Here is a 25,053-nt window from a genome sequence, read left to right as displayed (position 1 = left end):
AGACTGTTAACGACGTCTTTACAGTAAATTTGTTGGATATTTACTGTTTGATATATTTGTCCATGACACATGATTTATGTTTAAGTTGTTAACGCTTTTGAATATCCTTCCACTAACAGAAAGTACTCTGATATCGGTAATTTGTGTCTTAAATCTTTTTAAACGTTTTTCGTGGTTGATTTTGATCCAATGAAATAAACTTTTTTACGACTGATTACAGCTTATCCCATCCCTGTCCCAAATTAGGGGATGTAGAGATATAGCAAACATATTAACCCTGAAACATACTTAATACTACACGACATGGGTTTTGCACATAAGTGAAGTCCATATGGTGACCAATTATTGCTTACTATGTCATTCGTTTCTCTTGTGGATTGTTGTCTCATTTGTTTTTCTCGTTCTAAATAGTCCTTTTACGTCTGCTGGAGATTTATATCATATTCAAAAACATATTTGAACTATTGTACTCTTAATATTTGCCTTCTTTTACTTACAGCCCTGGACGCTCCGAACAGTTTCATTCGTGACTGTGAAGTTTCCAAATGTTTGCATTGTAACGTTCCTTTGTATATTTTGAAGAAGCATTGGTAAATTTGATGACTTGTCCATTATGATACCATGATCTACATCTATGCTTCCAGGTCTGAAATGTTAAATGTTATCTATTTTATTCATTTTCTTTCCTTAGTTATAGTAAGAGACCATCAAACAGTTTTTGAAAAAAAACTATCGCTAAATGTGTATGACTCTTATAAATGTTGGTTATATAAGAAAAAAAATAAAATAGAAACGAATGATAAAAAAAAAAGTTAAAACTTCAAGAACCACGTATCAATCATCACATAAAATATATAACAGTATATTTTCGTAATATTTATAACCCCTTCTGGTTTTGAAACTGTTAAATATATTAATTTTAAGTAGAATGTCCTAAATAAAGGCAACAGTAGTATACCGATGTTCAAACTCATAAATCCATGGACAAAAAACAAAATCGGGGTAACAAACTAAAACTGAGGGAAACGCATTAAATATAAGAGAACAACGACACAACACTACAATGTAACACACACAGAAACGGACCAAGCAACAGAAAAAATCCCACGAGAATAACAAATATAACATCAAAACCAAATACATGAATTTGGGATAGATAAGTACCGCGACACGTCTTATCGCAATGTGAATTTACACTCAAAAATAAGAGAAAACAAACGACGCAACGTTAAAATATACAGAAACGAACTATAATATAACAATGGCCATATTCCTGACTTGGTACAGGACATTTTTAAAGAAAAAAATGGCGGGTTGAACCTGGTTTTGTGGCATGCCAAACCTCCCCTTTTATAGCCATGTGAAATATAACATTAAGATGACAACTCAACACTACAGGACTACAATATAAATAAATTGGAGAATACAATTGACAAAGAAACACACGAACACTAACTTTTGTTTCTTAGTATTCATGAGAAAGGGTAAACATGAGATATGAATCGCAGATAACAAAAATATCAGGTTAGAAATCCCTAGAGGTTGCTGATTCACTGTTAACTTTAACATATCAACCCAATCTAGAGGTTGCTGATTCACTGTTAACTTTAACATATCAACCCAATCTAGAGGTTGCTGATTCACTGTTTACTTTAACATATCAACCCAATCTAGAGGTTGCTGATTCACTGTTAACTTAAACATATCAACCCAATCTAGAGGTTGCTGATTCAGTGTTAACTTTAACATATCAACCCAATCTAGAGGTTGCTGATTCAGTGTTAACTTTAACATATCAACCCAATCTAGAGGTTGCTGATTCAGTGTTAACTTTAACATATCAACCCAATTTAGAGGTTGCTGATTCAGTGTTAACTTTAACATATCATCCACAATCTAGAGGTTGCTGATTCAGCGTTAACTTTAACATATCAACCCAATCTATAGGTTGCTGATTCAGTGTTAACTTTAACATATCAACCCAATCTAGAGGTTGTTGATTCAGTGTTAACTTTAACATATCATCCACAATCTAGAGGTTGCTGATTCAGTGTTAACTTTAACATATCAATTGGATTATAATAAGAAATGAAATTGAAGTTCTTTTAAAATAAAGTTCTAAATGGGAAAGATATTCCGCAATATTATTTCCACTAGAACTTTACAGTATTTGTCTCTAATGAAAATAAACGGAATAGTAAATGTGTTCCAATAAAAACAGATATTTTACCGGTTGATAACAAATTTTTTGGGGGATTTCTGATAGGCGGAAGAAATATACGTTGTCACACAAGTGGTAAATTTTGAAATAGTTGCAGTAACTCGGTTACATTTAATATTGTGTTTCTGTTGTGTCGTAGTTCTCTTATATTTAATGCGTTTTCCTCAGTTTTAGTTTGTAACTCGGATTTGTTTTTTCTCTACAGATTTATGAAGTTCGAACAACGGTATACTACTGTTGCCTTTATATATCATCTTTACTGAATAAAAATCTCGTTTTGATAATGCAGGTATCCTGGTAGGTACATGTTCATGTCATGTTTATATCTTTTGACGTGACTTTGTCATAACTTGTGAACTCTCAATTTATTCATTCATCTTGTGGGACCTTCGACAACGTCTAAACTGATCGATGAATGTGTATCTAGATATGCTCCACCGAAGGCATAAAACCTACCTTAAACTTATAATCTTTGTTTCTCTGTATCCAGGATGTGTTTGGCCAATTTCATTTGCCTGTAAAAGAGAGACGAAAGATAATCAATGAGTCATTCAAACTTATACGTTGAAGATGAACTGACAATTAAATGTTTCATATTAATTCGGATTAACTAGGGGTTAATTTGAAAAAAATGTGGACAAAAAATGTCGATATCGATATAGGTGTTATACCACCAAATAATGGTACATCATATCCGGTTGTATACGAAATAAGGTCATAACAAAAATATTCCCTTGAATTTGACAGTTGTAGGTAATTATTCCTACATTTTATTGCATTAAAACATTTCTGTTTTATAAACATTATGTCTTGGGTATTTTAAAGCACCATTATTTTTTTATTTGGGGTTTCTATAGAAGATTTTGTAAACTTGAGGTTACAGGGTAACTCAAGCATGTACACATGTTTAATAAAGGGAGAAATTTGATTGGTTAACTTCCAGTGATGGTTATTTTCTTATATGCAATGAAATGTTATATGAAGTATTTCTATAGTACTGGATAGGATAGGTATAATAGTAAATTATTGCCATAATTAAGCAACAGGATGGAACACAAGTTTTTCTTATGTTCTTATATTAACAATTCACATATAATGATGTGCATTATTAATGTTAAACAGGAACAGAAAATTAACAGTATTAATAAATGGCAAATGAAGAAGTTAAAGATACAATCACATAAAAAAAAAGAATAGAAAGAAAAAAAATAATAAAAACAGAGAAATAGAACCAGGCAGAAATAAGATGGCTGACTTGTAGAATATATATTTTGACCGTTAAATGAAATTTATCGAACATTTTTTAATAGTTTTAGAATTCTATAAATCGTTTCCAAACAACTAGGCGTCAATGTCATATCATTTGTATAAAATAGTCCTGCTTTGTTTTGAATGCAAAATTGCTTATCGGCTTAATATATGGCACGATCATTTCAATGGGTGAAAATTGCTACCCATGTTTTGCATGATTCATAATTATGTATTCGTCTTTTAAATATTGTATTGTTATAGTAGGTTGGTCTTGTAGAAAAGCGACCCCTGGTAGATTTTGTGCGAACCGATATTTACAAATTTGATACGGTCATAAAATTTAAGAAAAGAGACATGCATTGATATCTGTAACTTTTTCTGCCTTGCAATAATTATATTTTGTTATGTCTTTAGTAGGTTAATAACTAATAACTCTTCCAGAACACCTAGTTTCACCCATATTCGTTGAGTTCTAATATGATCAAAATGATAATCAGTTGCTATATATTCTTCTCCAGTCTTTTGTTTGTTCCCTTAATTCGATTCTTTTTTCATGTAAATGTCTTTTCATGTAAATGCATAAGAAAACAGAACAAGTCATTTCACCTAAAGCCTTGTATTGATCAACATACCGTTTTAACAAATTGTGATGTGAAGTATTTATAATAGTTGGAATTAACATCATACAAGCTTGCATTCCATTGATATGGACCTTCAACAGTTATGGAAATCACTGCAGTTCTTAAATATTTTGCTGTTGATAAAAACATGGTAGCTGAATAAATTTTATAAACTAACCATATCAACATAGCTCTAATATATATATATATATATTTGTGGTCTAGCGGGACGGCTACAGTGCAGGCGTTTTGGTGTCACGATATCTCAGAAGCATGGGTTCGAATCCCGGCGAGGCAGGGTTGGCAAAGTATTACCCGCCCGGGAAAACCCAGGTGGGAAAACCCGGGTTTTCCCGGGCTGGGCAATACTCCCTGAAATGGGTATTAGTGGGCAATACTGGGCAATATGATTAGTTAAGCTTATTTCAACACAACAGACTAAAGACTTGTGGTAGTTTCATAGTGTTATAGCTAAATATATACATTTTATACAGATAACCATTGATAGTCATTGCTAGAAGATTGAAAATTCAATTTCATTCTCCTCTCCACTTATTCTATACATGTAGGCAGAATACATGATTTGCACATTTTAGGATAGCTTATTAATTTCCTATCATTGTTTCAATAATTCAATCTTTGCAAAAAAAATACATTTTATTGCAGTGTGGTAAATTCAAATTGTCATACAATCATATTGCTAAATAAACACCCTACAGGGTCATGTCATTAACACTTATAGAAATGAAAAGGCTGATTATTGTTATATAAACATATCTGTGTTCTATTCTGAATAATTACTTACTAATTAGTGATGTACATAGATATTATTTAAAAGAATTTTTTCTTACATGCAATTGTTAATTCTTAATATTAGTTATATATATTTGAAATAAATGAATTACTTGGCTTTAAATGAATGTTAAGAGTGTGACCAATCTAGACAGATGGGTGATTTACTAGATTTTTAGGATAATTATTGAGAAAGGCTTTCTGCTTTTATATTTGTCTAATGTGTCTTCATGTACACTTGTCTCAGAGTTGCTAGAATAATACATTCTCAAATGTATATATACATTTGTATTATAAGTCTCTTAAACGATTATGAGACTTATTTATAAATCAAACTGTGTTTACATATAATTATATCTTTAATGTATTGCATTTGTGTTTAATCACTGAATCCTCTTCAAAAATTTAGGCCAGTATTTCATATTACCCAGTATTGCCCAGTATTACCCGGTAAAACCCAGTAAAACCCTGGGTTTTCCCAGTATTTCCCACTGGGCTGGGCAATACTCATAAAACCCGGGTTTTTGCCAACCCTGCGGCGAGGGGAGAACGAAAAATTTGCAAAAGCAAATTAACAGATCTAACATTGTTGGGTTGATGTTTAGACGAGTTGTATATACATAATGTACACAGCCATGTATCACCATCATTGCTGGTGATCCGATGGATTAATCTGTTGTAGAGTTTTCACTGACTCAGACGTACTTATAATATACTATATAATACGATTGAAGTTTGCCTTGTTTATACCACAGCTTGATTTGAAATGTGTTCATGAACTTGAAAAGAACCATCTAGACATTACATGATATTAATGAAAGCTTTACTCAAAACCAAATACAAAGCAATCTACGTAATTGTAATATATCAAAGATGTAGGTTAAAGTAATCAGTTTGATTATCAAACTGACTTAGAGTATATAGAAAAATTGAAACAAACATTAATTTTAAAGTACTTCAAGTAATTAAAGCAGGAAGAATAAGTAAAACGAACAATATTTTTGATTGATGTTGACCTTTTTAAAATATTGCAGTACAAGAGAATTTTACATATTGAAATTGTTGTTGATAAATCTGTGGTATTCTGTGATATTTTCTATTGAAACAACATATTTATCAAACATTTTTGAAATATTTTCATAATAATATGCATCATTTCCAAACAAAAGGGCTTCAATATGATTATTTTTCAAATTAAATAATTTTATTAAACGTAAAGGACATATTCAACAGAAGAACCACATGAACATTGATGATTGTTCACGATATGTATTTGTGTAGGTTATCATGTACTAATCATAACGTGCTTGTGTATACTTGAAGTTATTTCTTTTACAGAATGCAAAGGTAGAAGAAAAGGTTATTTGGCAGTTCTGATGAAAATGTGTAGTTCGGTTTATCAAATGTATAAAGTTGTTTTCTAAGAAGAAATTCTACAGTAGCAAATCATTAAAGGATTCAATAAGAATATAAAAAACTTTAGTTTAAATTTTTGTTTTTGCTATTAAAATGTTTGTTCTCTAATCAAGTTATACAACCTGGAATAGTCAAAATATTGTAAATATTGTTTTTACCTATTTGAGCGTTGTCTACTTTACAATTCCTGTTCCCATCACCAGTGTAGCCTCTCCAACAACGACAAACAAATGAACCAAATGTGTTTTCACAATCCTGTATACAATTGTTTAAGGTATGGTTTTGACATTCGTCAATATCTGAAATTAGATATCATATTTAAATCATTAACATTATTAATAGATTGCATCCTATTAAGGATCCAATGAATAAAAAGGTTAAAAAAATGTAGTATTTAAGATTTTTCGGGTTTTTCACCATTTTGACTGATAATTGCAAAGTTAACCTACGCTGGTCTCGAATATTCGTTTAATCTCCCCTTTTTTATATAGCGTATGTACTGTATGTACATCCTTTGCTTTTGAGTGTCCCTGAAGGTTAAACCAGAATAGCGTTTCGGATGCATCAACTGTATAAAACATTAATTATACTAAATATCAATCTCCTTCTTTGCATTCTATATTTGTCCAACTGATGATGAATCTACCAATTTAATCAATCAGACAATAAGTTAGTCGGACTCTTATCTCCGTTAAAGTACATACATCACATTTTATGATACCAGACATTTATAACCAGATAATGTTATAATGTTAACCTGAACCTTCTATTGAATTCCTCGGCGTCTGTCTACAAGGACAATGAATTCAAAAGTAGATCATACTTCCCGTATATGAACTAAAATAAATACTCAACCATATTAAAGCAACATTAGAGTCTGAGTCCTTCTCAATTTTGTTTTAATGCCAAACTATTCCATGTTCTCACATATTTAATATGGTCGTAATTGTAAAACAAGAATAACCAATCCAAATCATTAACCAACGAAAATGAACATGTCAAATAGATTAAATGATTAATTCTGTTTTAATGATGAACATACTATAAATGAAATAAACTTATTTTTTCTTTCTGAGATATGCGTTTTTTATGCAAACGCCCCTGAAACCACTTAGAGTTTGAAATAATTTCATAGCTATATGGCATTGTATCAGTTTTAGCTCAAAACTATACACGTTTTCTGTTATATATGGTTATTGGGGTATAAGTCCGAATATATGTAAAAACATTGACCTGCAAACTGACTGACAAAGTCCTTCCAATCATCGTTAAAGAGCACTTAGAGTCAAATTGAGATTTGGACCATTTATCAAAATGATAATGCAATGTTAAAATACATTCACAATAGCATGGATGTGTTAAAGTTTTCATTTCCTGAAAATCAGAGAAATGTTCAAAGTAAATTAACATAAATCATATTGCAGATAAGTATAAAAAAATTATAAACCAATTGGCATACCAATAACAACGATCCGAATAGTATCAGCGCTTCCATTTCCTACACTATTACTGGCAGTACAGGTATAATTTCCGCTATCGTTCCCATCAACATTCAGGATAGTAAGTGAAGGATTTGTAACGTTTCCACCCTGATATTTTCCCTCATTTCTGTGTATCTGTAATTTCTCCACTGTAGAACCAACTTCTTTTTCCCACGTGACCGATTGTATTGGCGAATTTGAAGAGACTATACAAGAGAGCTTTGCTGAGTGTCCATATATAACGTTAACTAACGTTTTATCTGTTGACACCACTGGAGGCTTTGCTGGAACACAATTTTTAATATTAATCTATTTTTTTATATTCACTTTATTCGTCAGGCGTTGTCATCGATAAAATATAAAAATAAACATTCAAAAAGCCTATATCTCTAACTAAATGATGAATTCAAAATTCAAACCGTCAAATATTTTATTTATTATTATTCCATGTCACATATGTAAAGCTGATTTTAAGTCATGGCGAATGACAAATAAAATTCGACAAGCGTTTTCTGTCTTTAAAAAACTGCCTCAATTAAGTGAAATTGACGTCAATCTTAATTACCTAGTAGTATGCATTTATTTTATTATTTTATTATATTTAAACGATTGAAGATTTTGTAGGCTTATTCATTTTTTTTTATTCATAAAATCCGTCAGCACATCATTTGCAAATTTAATTGTTCCAAAACCGAGTCCAGAATTAGTCAATCTAGTGAATTGTTATTACTAGCATAATACGCAAACACAAACGCATACTTATAAAAGATAAATAATATAAGTAATGTATATACATATGAATATTATATTTCTAAATACGACAATGTCACACAAACATGTAGCATTGCAATAGACTTAAGATAAATGCAATGAGATACAAACAAGATCAATAATACATGTAAGTTTTATGAATCTGCATTGCATGAGTTGTGAAGCTATGAAAAACCATCATTTACCCGTCTATAAATCGTAAATGCAATAATATATTCAAAATGCGATTGAACCAATATAAAATCTCTGTTTTTCTGTTTCTATCAATGTGCTATTTCCTTACACATTCGGTTATATTGGAATTTAAAAGGTTAACAAATCGTTTTCGAGTTCATATTTTTCTGCAAAACATGCCCATAAAGCATTTTTTTTTAATTCTTGATGTTATATTTGGGTAAAATACGTGCTAACATATAGAAATTATGAAAGATATGGATAAATTTTAACGAAAAAGTGTGTTTTGTGTTCTGTTCAAAATTTGATTTATTTGTTTTCAATAGAATGAAATTTTATCTTTCTGTCATAAGATTGAGAGGTTTTGCTAGCTATAAAACCTGGTTTAATCCACTATTTTCTACATTAGGAAATGCCTGTACCAAGTCAGGAATATGAAAATTGTTTTTAATTCATTTGATATGTTTGAGCTTTTAATTTTGCCATTAAATAATGGACTTTCCAATTTGAATTCCTTTGAGTCGGTATTTTATATTTCCTTTTTTATTTTAATTTTCCTTACTGACAGAACCCTTGCTATTTTTGCCATACATGTACATGTACAAATAATTCATTTAATCTCAAATGTTTTAAAAGAAACTCGAGAAATCTTAAACGCATACATTTCATGCATCCAAATCGCTTTTCTTTATGCATCTTGTTCAGAAACGCTCAAAGCCAAATATTTGAAAGCCAAGATGGACGAGTACCGAAGCATATGCAGATCTTTCTAAAATAATAGCAGAATCCATCCAAAGTTATCCTTGTATGAGGAAATTTAAGCTTTCAAAGACAAAATCAGTGCAATCGAGAAATAACCACCAGCTAAACTTTATTGTGTTGTTTGTTTGTTTTGTTATGATAAGACGCATTGTGGACTGCGACTAATTCTACATATTTATAAAATGGTCAATTGTATTTAATATGAAACACAATATTCTACTAATTGACTACTTGACAGATGATGATTCAGTAATTATAACTATCACTAAGTATGACTATTTTCTAATATTTTTATTATTTTTGAAAACGAGAATACAGGATTGGTCACAGATATAACTCAAATAATGTATAAATATGCATATTGCTCTACTATGATAAATTAGATAATAATGTTTAAGGAGATAAGAAAAAGATATATAAAAAAATCCCATAACAACGTTTTATTCTAAATTTCTAATCGCAAAACTAGACGGAAAGGCTACGTAATAATGCTTTTTCTTTTTCTTTTTTTTTTTTAATAATGCAATGAAAAGTGTGAAAAAAAATTGTACAATAAATCTCTAGCAAAAATTCGTAAAACATAGAAATGTCACATTTCAGTTACAGGTCATTGCAGAGTAGACATCGATAAATATAAGATGCATATATCTTGTTGTGTCCGTAAACATTAGAGACATTCATTAATTTAAACTTCGAAGCATCTTTTGAGGTCTTTAAAATGTAAAACTATGGTACGGAAAAAAGAAGTGTGTAACTTTGCAAGATTTCACTCTATTAACACTAACCCAAGTGTTTTATACTGTCTTTGATAATGTTTTTTGTAGAAAAGTCCTTATAGACAAGACAATGAAGAACTGTTCATTTGATTTACCAGTATTACAATTAAAAATATCTAAACAACGTTTTTTTTCTGCTTCTTATTCAGTTCGAACACATAATTAATATTGATTGGTATCCTATTTCTCGTCAGTTCGTCCTTAAGATTTGTACCTGCTGTATCATAAGATAATTTCTCTGCTCGTGCTGTAGTCTATAAATAGAATTTAATAGTATGTTGCTGCATTATCTTTGTCTTCAATATGAGAGTCTTTCTTGATTTCGGATATTTAGGAATACCTAATCAATATTTCCTTTACCTGGTTTACAAATCATTACCATTAGCTCTGCCTCATCTCAGCAGTATTTCCTTACTAATTCAAAATCTTCCAAAATTGTTTCGTCTCTCTCAAAGGCGTATACTCTTCGCTGAATCATGATCTTTTGTCGTTATCTTAAATCTACATATTCTTTACTGGATTTCAACAAATTTTATTTAATTTCTCTTCTTTTTCCAAATAAATATAGCTGTCAATATGATATTCTGAACGTAGTCATCAATACCATTTTCCCCCTGTATCACCGGGTTGTCATAGTCAGTTCGTCTCACATGCATAGATGCTCGTGCATTCTGTTCCCAGCCGGGTCAAACCTCTTTGAAATTGTTTTTGCAGTTCTGCCCCGAGGACGCAGCATTGCAATGCAAGAGCAAATACATGTTGGCTCGGTATTACCTCCTGAAGTAGCAAATTAAAACAGGCTCTTGGTTTTTCTCTAGTACAAAGCAGGTTCAAATCATAATCGTAGTAACAAGGTTCATCTTAAATGTGCATTTGATTTGCCACTTGACGTTTAATAGCCGTTCATCTTGCCATTTTCAATTCATGTTATAATTTATAATGACATAACTCGCAACAAGTAAATTCTCAGTTTGTATTTAGCAATTCACATTTCTATGGTTTACCTGTGTAGTGGAGTAATTTCAAAATGTCATGCAGTTTCATACTAGATCACCATTAATTGTGCCTGATATGCACTTTCTGTGCACAGAGGTTATCAGCTATATTCTATAATCATTTCCGAATATGTACTTTGTTGAAAAAAGAGGGATGAAAGATACCAGAGGGACAGTCAAACTCATAAATCGAATAATAAACTGACAAAGCCATGGCTAAAAATAAAAAGACAAACAGACAACTAACAATACAGAGAAACAACATAAAAAAAAACTTAAGACTAAGCAACACGAGCCCCAACAAAAACGGGGGGTGTTCTCAGGTGCTCTGAAAGGTTAAGCAGATCCCACATGTAGAGCAGGATTAGCATACCCTTTCGGAGCACCTTAGCGCACCTTCGGTTTATTTTATGAGAATCGCTTTGCTCTGTCTTTAGTTTTATATGATGTGTTTTGAAGATTGTTATTCGTCTACTTCCGTTTTTATGCCATGACATTGTCAGTTTGTTTTCGACGAATAGGTCTGAACATCTCTAAATCATTATCCGACGTTTTTTTTTTTGTCTTTTCACTAAAGTATTTTCTCTCAAGATGTTGTTTTGATCATTTTCATAATCACATTTCTATTACACATCGTCTTAATTTATTCTCTATGGGTTCTTGCAAGTATTGTCTGTTTTCTATTTTTCTTTAAGCATAATATTTGAGTTTTCCAAAACCCTCTCTTTTTGCATATTTCCTCTCCTAATTCAGTCGTCGCTTTTCTCTACAGAGACCTTGCAATTTTGTGTCAAAATGATTTGGTCTTTTTTTAGTCATTTGTTTTAATTCCCTTCATATTCCTTATTATTTTGACCTTTTTCAAATATTTTTGTTCCATATGAATCTTGGAGTCTGCTTGTGCCGATTTCCCCCTGACGTTGTGCCCTGTAAGAGATATTACTTTGGCTGTCTACTTTTACATTTTCTTGCTACACATTTCCGATAGCTTTCTATTTCTATTGATCTTCTGATTGTTTTCATTATGCATTCATTTCTGCATCATTTCTTAGCGTTCAAATATAAGAATGGCAGGTGCATAACTTTATGTCCTGCAAAATAATATAACAAGTTTGATTCAGGTCTATTGATCATTTTTCAAGGAACTGAAAAAGGAGAAAGGATGGTGAAAGAAGTAGTCTCTGTGCATTTCTATTGCACTTGACGCTGTTAATAAATAAACTCATCATAGATACCAGGACTAAATTTTATATATACGCCAGTCGCGCGTTTCGTCTACAAAAGACTCATCAGTGACGCTCGAATCCAAAAAAGTTTTAAAAAAAAGCCAAATAAAGTACGAAGTTGAAGAGCATTGAGATCCAAAATTCCTAAAAGTGTTGCCAAATAAAGCTAAGGTAATCTATGCCTGAGGTAGAAAAGCCTTAGTATTTCAAAAAAATCAAAATTTTGTAATCAGTTAATTTATAAATATAAAAATATCAATGATAATTCATGTCAGCACAAAAAGTTCTGACTACTGGGCTTGTGATACCCTCGGGGAAATAAATCTCCACCAGCAGTGGCATCGACCCAGTGGTTGTAAATAAATTCATCATAGATAACAGGACTACATTTTTTATATAAGCCAGACGAGCGTTTCGTCTACAAAAGACTTATCAGTGACGCTCGAATCCAAAAAAGTAAAAAAAAAATTTTTCTGACTACTGGGCTTGTGATACCCTTAAAAGAACACAAAACTAAAACTGACAGTGATTAAACACCATTGTGACAACATTTTACATATGTTCTCCCATCTTTTTAGAAAAATGTAAATTTGCGGAAACTATTATAGGGGAAAGTATTAGTATATTATCCCGGCTTAATGTTGGTCTGTCATGCGACAAAGACAGGTGAAGGGAGAGTGCTGAAAGTGAATGCGAGGGTATGATATATTATGTTTTTTATTCATGAATTAATGCAAAGTGTACAATATTAATTTTGAAACACATTGAAATATTTTTTTGAGAATTATTCGAAATGGCTTCTAATTTTTCATAAAATAGTAAAATGACGTTGGGCATGTCAGGTTTTTTTATTTTAAAACGTGATAAAGTTAGAAAATGTAATATTGTCACCTATGGAGAAATAAATACTACCGTTTTCCCTTTTAGCCCCCTTTTTTCAAGAAGCAAACATTAGGAAAAAATAGGGGTTTGTGGGTAAATACTAAAATGTATGTGTGTAAATACTTAAATGAATACTTTTTGGTAAATACGAAAATATCTGATTTTGGGTAAATACTAAATTGTATGTTTGCATTCTATAAAGAATTATTGATGCAGTTAATAACAAAATTCTAAAAACCCGGGACCAATGCAGTGTTTACACATATATCTAAAAAATATATATCTTGCATATATCGATTAAAGTAAATTATTTCTATAAGTGGTAGTAATATATATATCAGTAACAGCATTAGCAGTAGAAGTAGTATCAGCAGTTGTACTAAAGGTATAAATAGCAGTTGAAGAAGAAGTATCGTTATCAAATATCATTTACCTGTTAAAGTTGTCGTTTCTGTAGTTACTATGAGATCCACAGGTAATCTGGTTGACACTGCATTGTTTGTGGGAATCACAGATAAACTAGTTGTTACTGTATTGTCTGTGGGACTCACAGGTAAACTAGTTGTTACTGTATTGTCTGTGGGAATCACAGGTAAACTAGTTGTTACTGTATTGTCTGTGGAAACCACAGGTAAACTAGGTGTCACTGTGTTGACTGTCAGATTTACAGATAAACTAATTGTACTAGTAGTCGCATTTATGGCCCGACACCTGTATATTCCAGTATCGCTAAGATCTAAATTTTTTATAGTGAGAGACGGAGTGTAAATGGAAGCCCCTTGGTATTTCATTAAAGAAAAGGAAAATTTAATTGGGTCAATGCTATATCCTGTGTTGTTTACAAATGTCCACTGTATTTTCTGTACTCTGAATCCGACTAATTGTAGTGGGCAGGCTAAAGCTACATGTTCTCCGACATATTTTGAATATGATGCTGTTCGCTTTTCTCGATTTAAGGACGAGGCTGAATGAAACAAAAATGAGAATATACATTTTTTCTAATTACTATACTTGCAAGAAAAGTGATATTTTTCTTATGTAACATTTATCAAAATAAATAAATCTATAATGATTCTTTTCGTTAAAAGTAGGCCAAATCAGAAATAAACACTTACTTGGTCGGTTTACTTATGAACACAAATTATGCTCTGAACATTAAGATATTACCAAAATAGAAAAAAATGAAGGGTCGAAATTTCGCCAAAAACCAGTCAACCTGAACAAACTAGAATCCAATCTGTAAGATAATATTATACAAATAATTGTTTGTCAGGCACAAATTAACGCAACCAAAAAATAGTATATGAAATCAAGAAGGCAAACGAGGATTACCATCTTCAGATACCAGATTTCAAAAGTGTATGTGATTAATCAAATAACATTGCGTGAAATGTTTCCCTGTAAGCAACAACCACATATCTATAAAAAAAACAGAAGACAATTGTGACATGAAACCAAAAACATATGCTGATGAAAAATTCTTTTCTAGAGACTCCCGTGTGGAGTCTGCATCATAGGAATGAAAGAACTATTTGAATAGAAAAGTAACATAGAGGTTGGCATCAGAATGCCAAATATCGACAATAGCTGGAGTGTAACAAATTTATTGTTCCAAAATAATTAGTCATCATGATGATGTCAGTTCTAAAGAACTGTAGTTGGATTCCATAAACTCCGGCTTCAATAGATAAAATTTACAAAAATACTGGCAAAACACAAAAAAGGTATCTACAAATCAAAATTTGTTTACAATCAGTTGATGGGTTTCTTTTACTATTTTTTTTTAAAACATTTTATACATTGTATATTTTTATGTTTAGTAAGTATGTCTTTCACCTAGTCACCATGATTTGACTCATAACCTTATAGAAATACTATGTGTCTCATTATATAGACAATAGTTGTATACCGCTGTTCAATAGTTATAAATCAATTAAGCGAAACAAATCCGGGTTACAAACTAAAACAAAGAGAAACACACAAACTAAACGAGAAAAATAACGGAACAACAGAAACACTGAACTGCAACAAAAGTAAACACCAACATACATAGATCTCATTTTATGATACCTTACATCTCATGACAGGTTTTCTTTAACGTCCTTTAGATTTTCTGAAGGCATGCATGAGGCAAGATATATTTTATTTATAATACCAGATGTTGTGACGATGAAAGAGCCTTGGCATTTCATTAACGGAAAGGAATAAATAACAGTTGATGTCCTATGTAGATTGAGCTTAAACCATAACTGTGATGGCTTTAATTTTAGCAAGCTTTCGAAACTATATCGGATTTCGTTTGTACAACTCCATTAACTTCAAGGCGACTATTTTCATCTGTCACATGGGGAAAGTTTCTCCGTCAAATATCTTCTTTCTTCATTGCATTCCAACAAAGCATTTTCCATGTCTGGTGCTATACTGTGCTTTTTTTGTTGTTTTTTTGGAGGAGGAGGGGCTAATTTTTATCTGTATTCTATTTCAAAACATTTTCTTCTGCTACTTTTCTAAGAGCGTTCTTCGGCAACATTTTAAAAAAGAATTGGTATGAACGGAATTTCCCTTAATATCGGTACTATTCACGTGTTTTTAATTCGGATCCCTTCCGAATCTTATTGGGAACTTCGTGCATCATATACAGGAATAATTGCAGAAAAAACAAAACAAATAAGGTACAATGACCTATAGTTGTAAATTTAATTCTTGGTAAAAATTCCAATTCTTTCCAAGTATGGCTGGTACTATCATGATTTGCAACATATTCAAATTTGAAGATCCACGGTCATATATATCTAAAATAATAATCGATTAAAGATACTACTATATATTGGAATTCAATTATAAAAAAAATATAGAATTGTTATATATAAGATTTTGATACCTTTAATAATGCCTTGGTATGACGCCTCTATACTGTCTGATCCACCGCCATATCGCGAATATTCAATAAACACGTTGTTACTTGATGAGTTATAATAAGAAGGGCTACTCAAGAATATTATAGTGGCTATTGAAGAACCGTTGCTACTAGAACCATCATAGATCTACAAACATATACATGTAATCATTTTACAAAAAGCATCAGAGATGTTAAAGAATTAAAATTTAAAATGTAAATTTTATAAAAAACTGACAGATATTTAAGAAATATAACAGCCGAACATGTTATGTCTTTTTGAAGATTTTGATAAAACATCTACCATATACTAAACAGTTACCAAAATAAGATAAAAAAAGGTTCCAACAAACTAATCAACTTGTCCCACCAAACCATCAATCCTTCCGTCCGCAAATATCATGATATGATAGCGAACAGGGAAGGATTAATTACCAATCATTCTATCATGCAAATTTGTAGACGAAGTGCTCGTCTGGTGTACAACATTATAATTCTGGTATCTTAGTTGAGTTTATTTAAAACCACTGAATCAATGTTTGAACGATAACAGAGTTGAGTGGGGTTTTTTTTCTTTTTTTAATATTTCTTCTTATTAAATCCGATTTAATATACTTTTAATTTTAGTTTCTTGTGTACAATTTGGAAATTAGTATGGCGTTCATTATCACTGAACTAGTATATATTTGTTTAGGGGCCAGTTGAAGGACGCCTCCGGGTGCGGGAATTTCTCGCTACATTGAAGACCTGTTGGTGACCTTCTGTTGTTGTTTTTTTCTATGGTCGGGTTGTTGTCTCTTTGGCACATTCTCCATTTCTATTCTCAATTTTATTACACATTAGATTAGTTTTTTTTTCATGTTTACCTCTGCATGTCATTTTGTGTGTTTCGTGTTGGTCTATTAACGTTTGCTATTTGACACGCAGCATTACATTATAAAAGTCATCATAATGTAACACCGCAGTTATATCTTTGAATATCGCTTTTGTCCGTGCTTTCATTTATTTCGTTTTTGAAAAATTAAAACAACAGCACGATTTACTTACTAATTGGAATTAGCTTTGAACTGCAAGTAATCTTAACTTAGTAATTAATGTCTTTTGTTTTAATGAATGTTTGGAATTTTGGGCTCGATACCAATTGAGTTCAGCCAAGATTTTTACATCTCATTCTGAAGTTGTGTTGTTAAAACTGGTTAACACTTTATGTGTCAGTTATAAATTATGTCAAAAGTCCTGCTATTCCAAGGTTTCCGTTGTTTCATGTCTGCCATATATGCTTTTTTGGGGTTTTTTTTGTCATTGTTTAGCCATAATCAGGTCGTTGTTTTTTTTTATTTCCATTGTTTTACATTTTGTCATGTCGGTGCCTTTTATAGCTGTTAAAGCTAACAATTTGGAAAGGATTTTTCTCATTGTTGACGGCCATACGGTTTTCTACAGTTACTTTTGTTCACATCATTTAAACAAGTTTTTGCATTAACATTCATACCACATCCTCTTTTATAATAAAGCTGAGCAATGACAAAGGTTTTAGAAATGGGCTACAGACGAAAATATTTGACCAAGTCAGGAATATGACAGTTATTATCCATTCGTTTGATGTGTTTGTGCTATTGTTTTTGTCATTTGCTAAGGGACTTTCCGTTCGAGATTTTGCTTGGTGACAAGAATTACTGTTATTTTACGTTTCACACTTATAATAAAACGACCTTACCCGTCTATACTACATGGCTGGCAGAACCTAAGTCATGTGATTTTTATTTAACTTAACATTACTTTACTACCAGAATAATTTGTAGATGTAGATGAAATTGTTGTAAAAACAAGGTCATGTTTTAACTGACTGTTTATGACGTCTTTACACGAAATCCATTGGATGTTGGATGTGTACGGACTCAAAATTTAGTCTTAGATTTTTTTTATTAGTTGTTAGAGGCTTTCAACTAGCTGTTAGTTAACTGCGAGTACTCTCATATCTGTACTTAGTGTCTTTTTGTTGTTGGGATGTACAAGTACCCGTCCACGTCCACTTGTATTTTTATCCATCTGTTGAGTTAAGCCTTATTCAACTGATTTTTAAGTTCGTTCTTACGTTGTACTGTTATACAACTGTCCCAGGTTAGGGGGAGGGTTGCGATCCCGCTAACATGTTTAACCCCGCCACATTTTGAATGTATGTGCCTGTCCGAAGTCAGGAGCCTGTTATATAGTGGTTGTCGTTTGTATATGTGTTACATATTTGTTTTTCGTTCATGTTTTATACATAAATTAGGGCGTTATTTTTCTCGTTTGAATTGTTTTACATTGTCATTTCGGGGCCTATTATAGCTGACTATGCGGTATGGGCTTTGCATTATTGAAGGCCGTACGGTAACCCATAGTTGTTAATTTCTGTGTCATGTTGGTCTCATGTGGAGAGTTGTCTCATTGGCAATCATACCCTATCTTCGTTTTTTATATTTTATTCTTATAAAGATTAACATACCTTTATTGTATATCCAGTATTTGTCCAACCTCTGCTATTGATAAAGCTTATTGATACTATATAATTCGTCTGTAAAGAAATCTGATAAAAGCAGACTTTTCTGTTATCTATGGCGGGAAAAATAACTGTTCCTGCCTTTTCTGTAAAGTTTCCTCCACACAATTCTATAAGAACAGCACATAGTTATTGCCTTATTATACAGTTAAATCTGTATTTAGCAGACACTCTTATGAAATATAAAAAGCAACCCTCAAGAAACGAAGTTAATATTCCATCATCAACCGTGACTTGGATCGGGGCAAATTGTTTAAGTGTGTCCAAATGGTAGAACCATCGTTATTGTGAGCAGTGAAATAAAAACAAGGTCAAATATGGTCACCTGCAGCCTACAAAATTATCATCAACCCTCTATTAGACCATTTACTTTAATCAGATGGGATGGTACATTGGATCAATCTACTGTAGGACTCTAATAATCGCTGATGCCCGCATTAACCACCAGAGAAGTTTGCATTTTTGCGACCGTCCCAAGACAGGAGCCTCTGGCCTTTGTTAGTCTTGTATTATTTTTAATTCTAGTTCATTTATATATTTCGGAGTTTTGTCCATTATCACTGAACTAGTACATATTTGTATTCAGGGGCCAGCTAAAGCACGCCTCTGGTTGCGTTTTTTTTTCCCGCTGTATTGAATACTCATTAGTGGTCTTCGGCTGTTTTCTGCTGTTTGGCCGGGTTGTTCACTCTTCGACACAGTACCCATTTTCATTCTAAATTTTATGGCCAGAGAACTACACTTTTATAGAAACAAAATCAAAATGTTGGTTACTGGAAATCAGGACACTTACAAATGTTTTGATTGAGTATTTGAAACAAAGTTATTACCATCCCACTTTTAGTGTATATGTTTACTTTTTTAGATTTGGAGTAAATCGTGACAGTTAATAGTATGTTAATGAAGTGCTATTTATCTATACACCTCACTACAGGTCTCCAAACAGTGGACGAACCATACATAACAACAACAATGGCGTATTATTTCAGCGCTGTAAATGTGAAAATAAAATCAAAATATGTAAATATTCGTTGAGAAATAAGTGATACAGTTTTCAATGAAAACTGAAAGGTTCGAACACGGGAAGGTGACGAGTACACTTTGTATTACGCGTTCTTAGTTGCAAACAAATTTTCTGTCCTAATTTTAACTTCAACAATGACAACAAACATCTTTCATCCTGAAGTTTTTTCGTAATTAAAATATTGAAATGTTGTTAATAAAAGTTATTCAAAGTTGAAATTACGATTTCGTTCGAAAATTAGGTGAACGCTGACCTCTTTAGATTGTTGATCCCTGAAACGAGTCTATTTACAGAGAGAGAAACATTTGAGATGGTATAAAAAAGTAAAATAACAAACATAACGACCTCCAAGGAAATTTCAAGAAAGAAAATAATCAAACGAATGGAAAACGACTGTCATATTCCTGACTTTGTACAAGCATTTCCTTATGTAGAAAATGGTGGCTGAAACCAGCTTTTAAGCTGCTAAACCTTGTCACTTGTATGGCAGTAGCACATAATTCAATTTATTCGACAACAGATATAATGAGCAAAATTGTTAGGTACAGCAGTCATCATTGTGTTATATTCTTACTCACTATAAAAAGTGTTATTATTTCTATTCTATATTAAATGCATTGAATTAAAATTAAAACCTGTGACATGAAGCGTGATGTTACTAGTACTATGTCCTGTTCCATCGCTGTTAACAGCAGAACATCTGTATTGTCCTGCATCACCAAGTACAGCACTAACTATAGTCAAAGATGGTGTGTCTGGAGTACTTCCTCTGTACCTGTTTGTATCTGTACTGGAGGTAATTCTAGTATCGGTATTTGTATACTTGGTCCAGAAGACTGATGTTATTGCACTTTGTCTTGATACCGTGCATTCTAGGGTCACTGAACTACCAGCTGGTATCGTGTAGGATGTGGTATTAAGTGAAACGTTTGGTAAGTCTATTAAAATAAAATGCAATGAGTCTGTAATCCCCTCAGCACATTTGAAACAAATAAAAGCTGCACTTGAGTATGCCCCAATATACTAAATGAATACATGAATTGAAAACATTTCAGATATTGTTATACAATATCTTTCCTAAAGACATATAAAATGACCCTGTATGTGATATCAATTATTCCTACAAACCATGTTCACTTATACAAAGTTCACCAGATTATTCTATGGAAAAGTTGGGAGGATGAATGAAATTGTACTTCAATATTTTACAACCATTCTTTTAAGTTTAGGGAAAATGTATATTATTTTCACTTTAAAATTTCCGGTGAATGTACGATTGCTCTATAAAATTGAGAGGCGTAGTCTTGTAAAGAACTGACAAAACTTCTTGAGACCGCCATTGTTTTCGACTCTTTGTATAAGCTTCAATTATTTAACTTACGACCTTGTAAATTTCGTGTTATAAACGCAAGGAAGATAAGAGCAACTAAGGTCGGAAGCTCCTGATTTTGAATTGGCACAAAAATGCTGGTGGTGTGGTGGGGGTTGCTTTTAACTTGTCTTGTGAGAACTAAATCTCCCTAATAAATAATAAACAAACACGGCAATTCTCAAAGTAAAACTCAGTTTAAAAGACGTCCGAGTCCAATGTTAGAACAGGTAACAGAAGAAACTGGCAAAATGACAATGATCAACATAACTTAACAAAGGACTACACTAGCACAATTCCTTTCGTTAGGGGTTTAGTATCATACAATCATTAAATATACGAGATGAACATTACTCGTATCATGTCAACAGCTTGTTCTTTCTAATAAATGTGTTTATATATATATATATATAGTTCTGATGCAAAGACCTGTAAAGACCATATGAGTAAATAAACATCAATTTCATGTGAAAAATGCCATCTTTAATGACCTGGCAACAGTATCGTTACTATGTCTCTTATAAAGAAGTTTGTTTAAAGGTTTTATTTAATTGGATTTTGAGTAGAATGACGACAATTGTGTGCTTTGTATAGAATATTTCCGTAAAAGATAGGATGTGAGACACATTAACGTATAAGATTCTTCATGTTAATTAATGTCCTTAAAGGTTTTTTTTTACCTTTGTTTATTAGCTAGTATTATTGAAGTCTGTGAAATGGGTAAATACTCCAAAACGCTAGCCTCAATCAGCAACAAAAGGTGTTCAAAAAATTAATCTCTAGTTATATATTTGTGTCTTTATTAAACGGGATGTTGCTACCATCTCTTTAAATTGATTCACCGTAAAATTTGTTTTATCGTAGACGGAGTGCAATTTACATTTTGAAATATTGTACAAAAATTCTCTTATTGTGGGATTATAGTGAGTTTTTGTTTTGCTGTTTCTTTAACATTTGACCAACATCTTCATATAATTTAATAAATACCTGAATAAAATCAAGTTGATATCTTTTATACAAACTGTTAAGCAAGGATAAACAGTTATATACCATAATTAACAAGTATCATGCATAACTTACTACAACCGCTGACTATACTTGCAAATCCTGAACCTGCACATTGTCTTTTATTTCTCTGCAGTGGTCTATCTGTAGCATAAATACATTCATAATATTTTGAAACAAAAAAGTGTTTCATTTGAATTTCATATTACATGTTTATGAATAAATGACATATTGATATACCAGTGAAACAGTAGCCAAACAAAACAATTAAAAATTACCACCAGCATTGCAATAATATAAATATTAAAAAAAATGTGTAGCTAACCAGTGAAAAGTAAAATCACAAAAATACTGAACTTAGAGGAAGATCAATTGGGAAAGTCCATAATCACATGGCAAAATCAAATAACAAAACGCATCAAAAACGAATGGACAAGTGTAATAAAATAGTCCCTCAATTGTATATGCATCAGATAAGTGTCAATAATCATACATGTTGCATTTCAAAGTTTAACTTAGGTAAACAAAGTTCTCTGTAGTACTTGACAATTTAGTTCACCGGGAAGTTATGTTAATTTGAAGAAAAAAATATAACACTTTGAGTATTTTAGCTGAGGATAATTTTCAATCCAGTAAGGTTTTGATATAGGAGATTCGTTTACAAGTTTTTTCAAGAGATCTTAAAATGTTCGAGTATCTTGTGGTATAGCAAGAACGGATAAAAAAAAGTGTGTGTGTGTAAGGGGAGAAAGGGGTATAATCTAGACAAAGTTTGGAATGGAACAGGTAAAAAGTCAGAAATAAAATGTGGCTCCATAAGGGGTCTGACTGCATATCTTCAACCAAAAATGCAAGACAATTTTCAGTTATTTCAAAAAAGAGGCGAAAGATACCAAAGGGACACTAAAAACTCAAAAATCCTTTTCAACTGGATTTAATAATTAAAAAAAATGCTTTCACCGAGGACCTAAAACCAAACAATTTAAGAATTGTATCTGGAAAATGTAAACCAACTTTTTATTTCATTTATCTGTAATATTTGTTTCATATATATAAGCCATATAGTTTTGAAATCCACTTATTTTCGTAATTTGTAAAAGAACTTAGAAGGAATTGTCTGAACTGTTAGTGAATACCATAATTTTACAACAGAGATGAATATTTTTTTAAGCCTTGAATTGTAATGCTCTTCGTATTTATTTCCTTTTGTTTTCTTTTCTAAATGAACTTATACTTACACATATGATAAAACAAGTATCGATGAAGTTAAATATATCGCTGTATTCATTAGTTAAAAACAGTAGTTATGGAGTATTTTCTCCCATTTTAAAATATTGAATTTTTTTTGAGATTTTTCTTCACAAACTCTTTTTTTTTAACATTCTCATATATTTTAATACCTAATTGCTGAATTTCATTTTGATACAAATTATCATTTCTTGAAATTAAGATATTAGATTTTTCTAAATTGATTTTTGCACGTGAAGCACCACTATTGTTTTTTTAAATATCTTATAATACTTGACTTCACCAATATTTATTTTGGTGATTGTGGAACTGGTTAACCGTATGATATAACTCTAAATTTAATATTCCAAACGAAAAGTAATCATAAATGCATTAGCCTTCATTGTTTTATTGAACTACTGCATTTTTTTCACATGATAACAGAAAAAAGATAAGAATAATCCAGTCTTTTTGACTGAAAAAAATAATAAAAAAAGTTGATATTGATGTTCACACTTCGTCTATATGGAAGTAAAAGTAAAATATAAGGTTACAACTTAAAATATGTACAATTCAGATGGATGATCAACTTTAACACCACTCAAAATTAAAAAAAAAGCGATTCTACGATTCATTATAAATTCAGATAGGCTGAATTCATTTCTTGTGATATCACGATTTGCTTTCAACCGACACTCGTTTTCAATTTCTAGATATAAGTCAAAATATAAGAAAGACTTAATTGTTTCTGTTGTATACTTTATTTCAAGTTCGATCGTTTACACAGTCACCAAACTTTAAATTATCTAATGAGAGGACATCATTTATATTGAGCATAGTGAAGTTAAACGATGATGCTAGCTTCAATCTTTCCATTGTTCCCAAGAAAAGTCGACAAAAAGAAGAGCACGAGTGGTTCTCTTTGGTATGCCAATTGTTTGTTAAAAACAAGTTTTCCACATTTAACAAATATGTTGCCAATCAAGTAATTCAGTAACTTGATAATGTCAGTTTTAGGGATTTTTTTGTTTGAATAGGAGTTGTATTTTTTTCTTTACAAAGGACGCTTTATCCCTCCCTAGGACAAGATACTTGTATCTACGTTGGCCATTCCCTTGTATGACACAAAGCAGGACCTATTATTTTAATTTGTCTTTTGGTTTGGAATGAAAAATTCCTGTAATAAGAGTAGACAAGTTGAATATTAAATACTTTTGCAGGATAATTTAGATTGTACGTACTCAATCATATCTTTCAGATTTTATAGTATCCACATCTAATTCAGGTCGACCCTAGAATATGTAGTTTAGCAAAAGCTTTGAAGCCCAGCTTTGATTGCCAAGAAAAGTGAAGTTAATAATTAAGAAGTAGAGATCGTGGGAAACTTGGAAGTCCAAGCAATATGTAGTTGTTTTAATATGTGTAAGGAAACCTAAAATGTGGGAATGAATTCATAAACTTTTGTTTTTCGGTTTGAAAAACGATTGATAGACTTACCGACGGTCGTTGATTGAGACATGTTTACAGAAATATATACCTCATATTCTTGATATTCTCGATATTTGTGCAGTTTATCACCACTGCTAATTCATAAGCATATATTCTGAACGTGTCCGTAATATT

At 31.6% G+C, this 25,053-nt stretch overlaps 1 protein-coding gene across 4 annotated transcripts in view; it reads right to left on the bottom strand.

Annotated features, from left to right (window-relative positions):
- LOC143053981 (uncharacterized) overlaps nt 1–25,053 on the bottom strand; it is a 77,069-nt gene that overhangs the window by 41,451 nt on the left and 10,565 nt on the right. For 3 of the 4 annotated variants that reach the window (XM_076226812.1, XM_076226819.1, XM_076226829.1), the window contains exons 3-12: nt 22,279–22,347; nt 20,465–20,767; nt 18,752–18,915; nt 16,249–16,411; nt 13,801–14,331; nt 7,760–8,065; nt 6,459–6,599; nt 4,105–4,226; nt 2,678–2,736; nt 498–646 (exon numbers count right to left, since the gene is read on the bottom strand). In XM_076226812.1, the coding sequence (XP_076082927.1) occupies nt 498–646; nt 2,678–2,736; nt 4,105–4,226; nt 6,459–6,599; nt 7,760–8,065; nt 13,801–14,331; nt 16,249–16,411; nt 18,752–18,915; nt 20,465–20,767; nt 22,279–22,347 (2,007 nt within the window). The remainder of the gene's footprint in view (nt 1–497; nt 647–2,677; nt 2,737–4,104; nt 4,227–6,458; nt 6,600–7,759; nt 8,066–13,800; nt 14,332–16,248; nt 16,412–18,751; nt 18,916–20,464; nt 20,768–22,278; nt 22,348–25,053) is intronic. The other variant, XM_076226838.1, reaches the window with a different exon arrangement.

Source organism: Mytilus galloprovincialis, chromosome 1, assembly GCF_965363235.1.
Source record: "Mytilus galloprovincialis chromosome 1, xbMytGall1.hap1.1, whole genome shotgun sequence".
NCBI lineage: Eukaryota > Metazoa > Mollusca > Bivalvia > Mytilida > Mytilidae > Mytilus > Mytilus galloprovincialis.
Note: the sequence above shows the minus strand (reverse complement) of the source record. Positions and strands in the feature narration are given on the sequence as shown.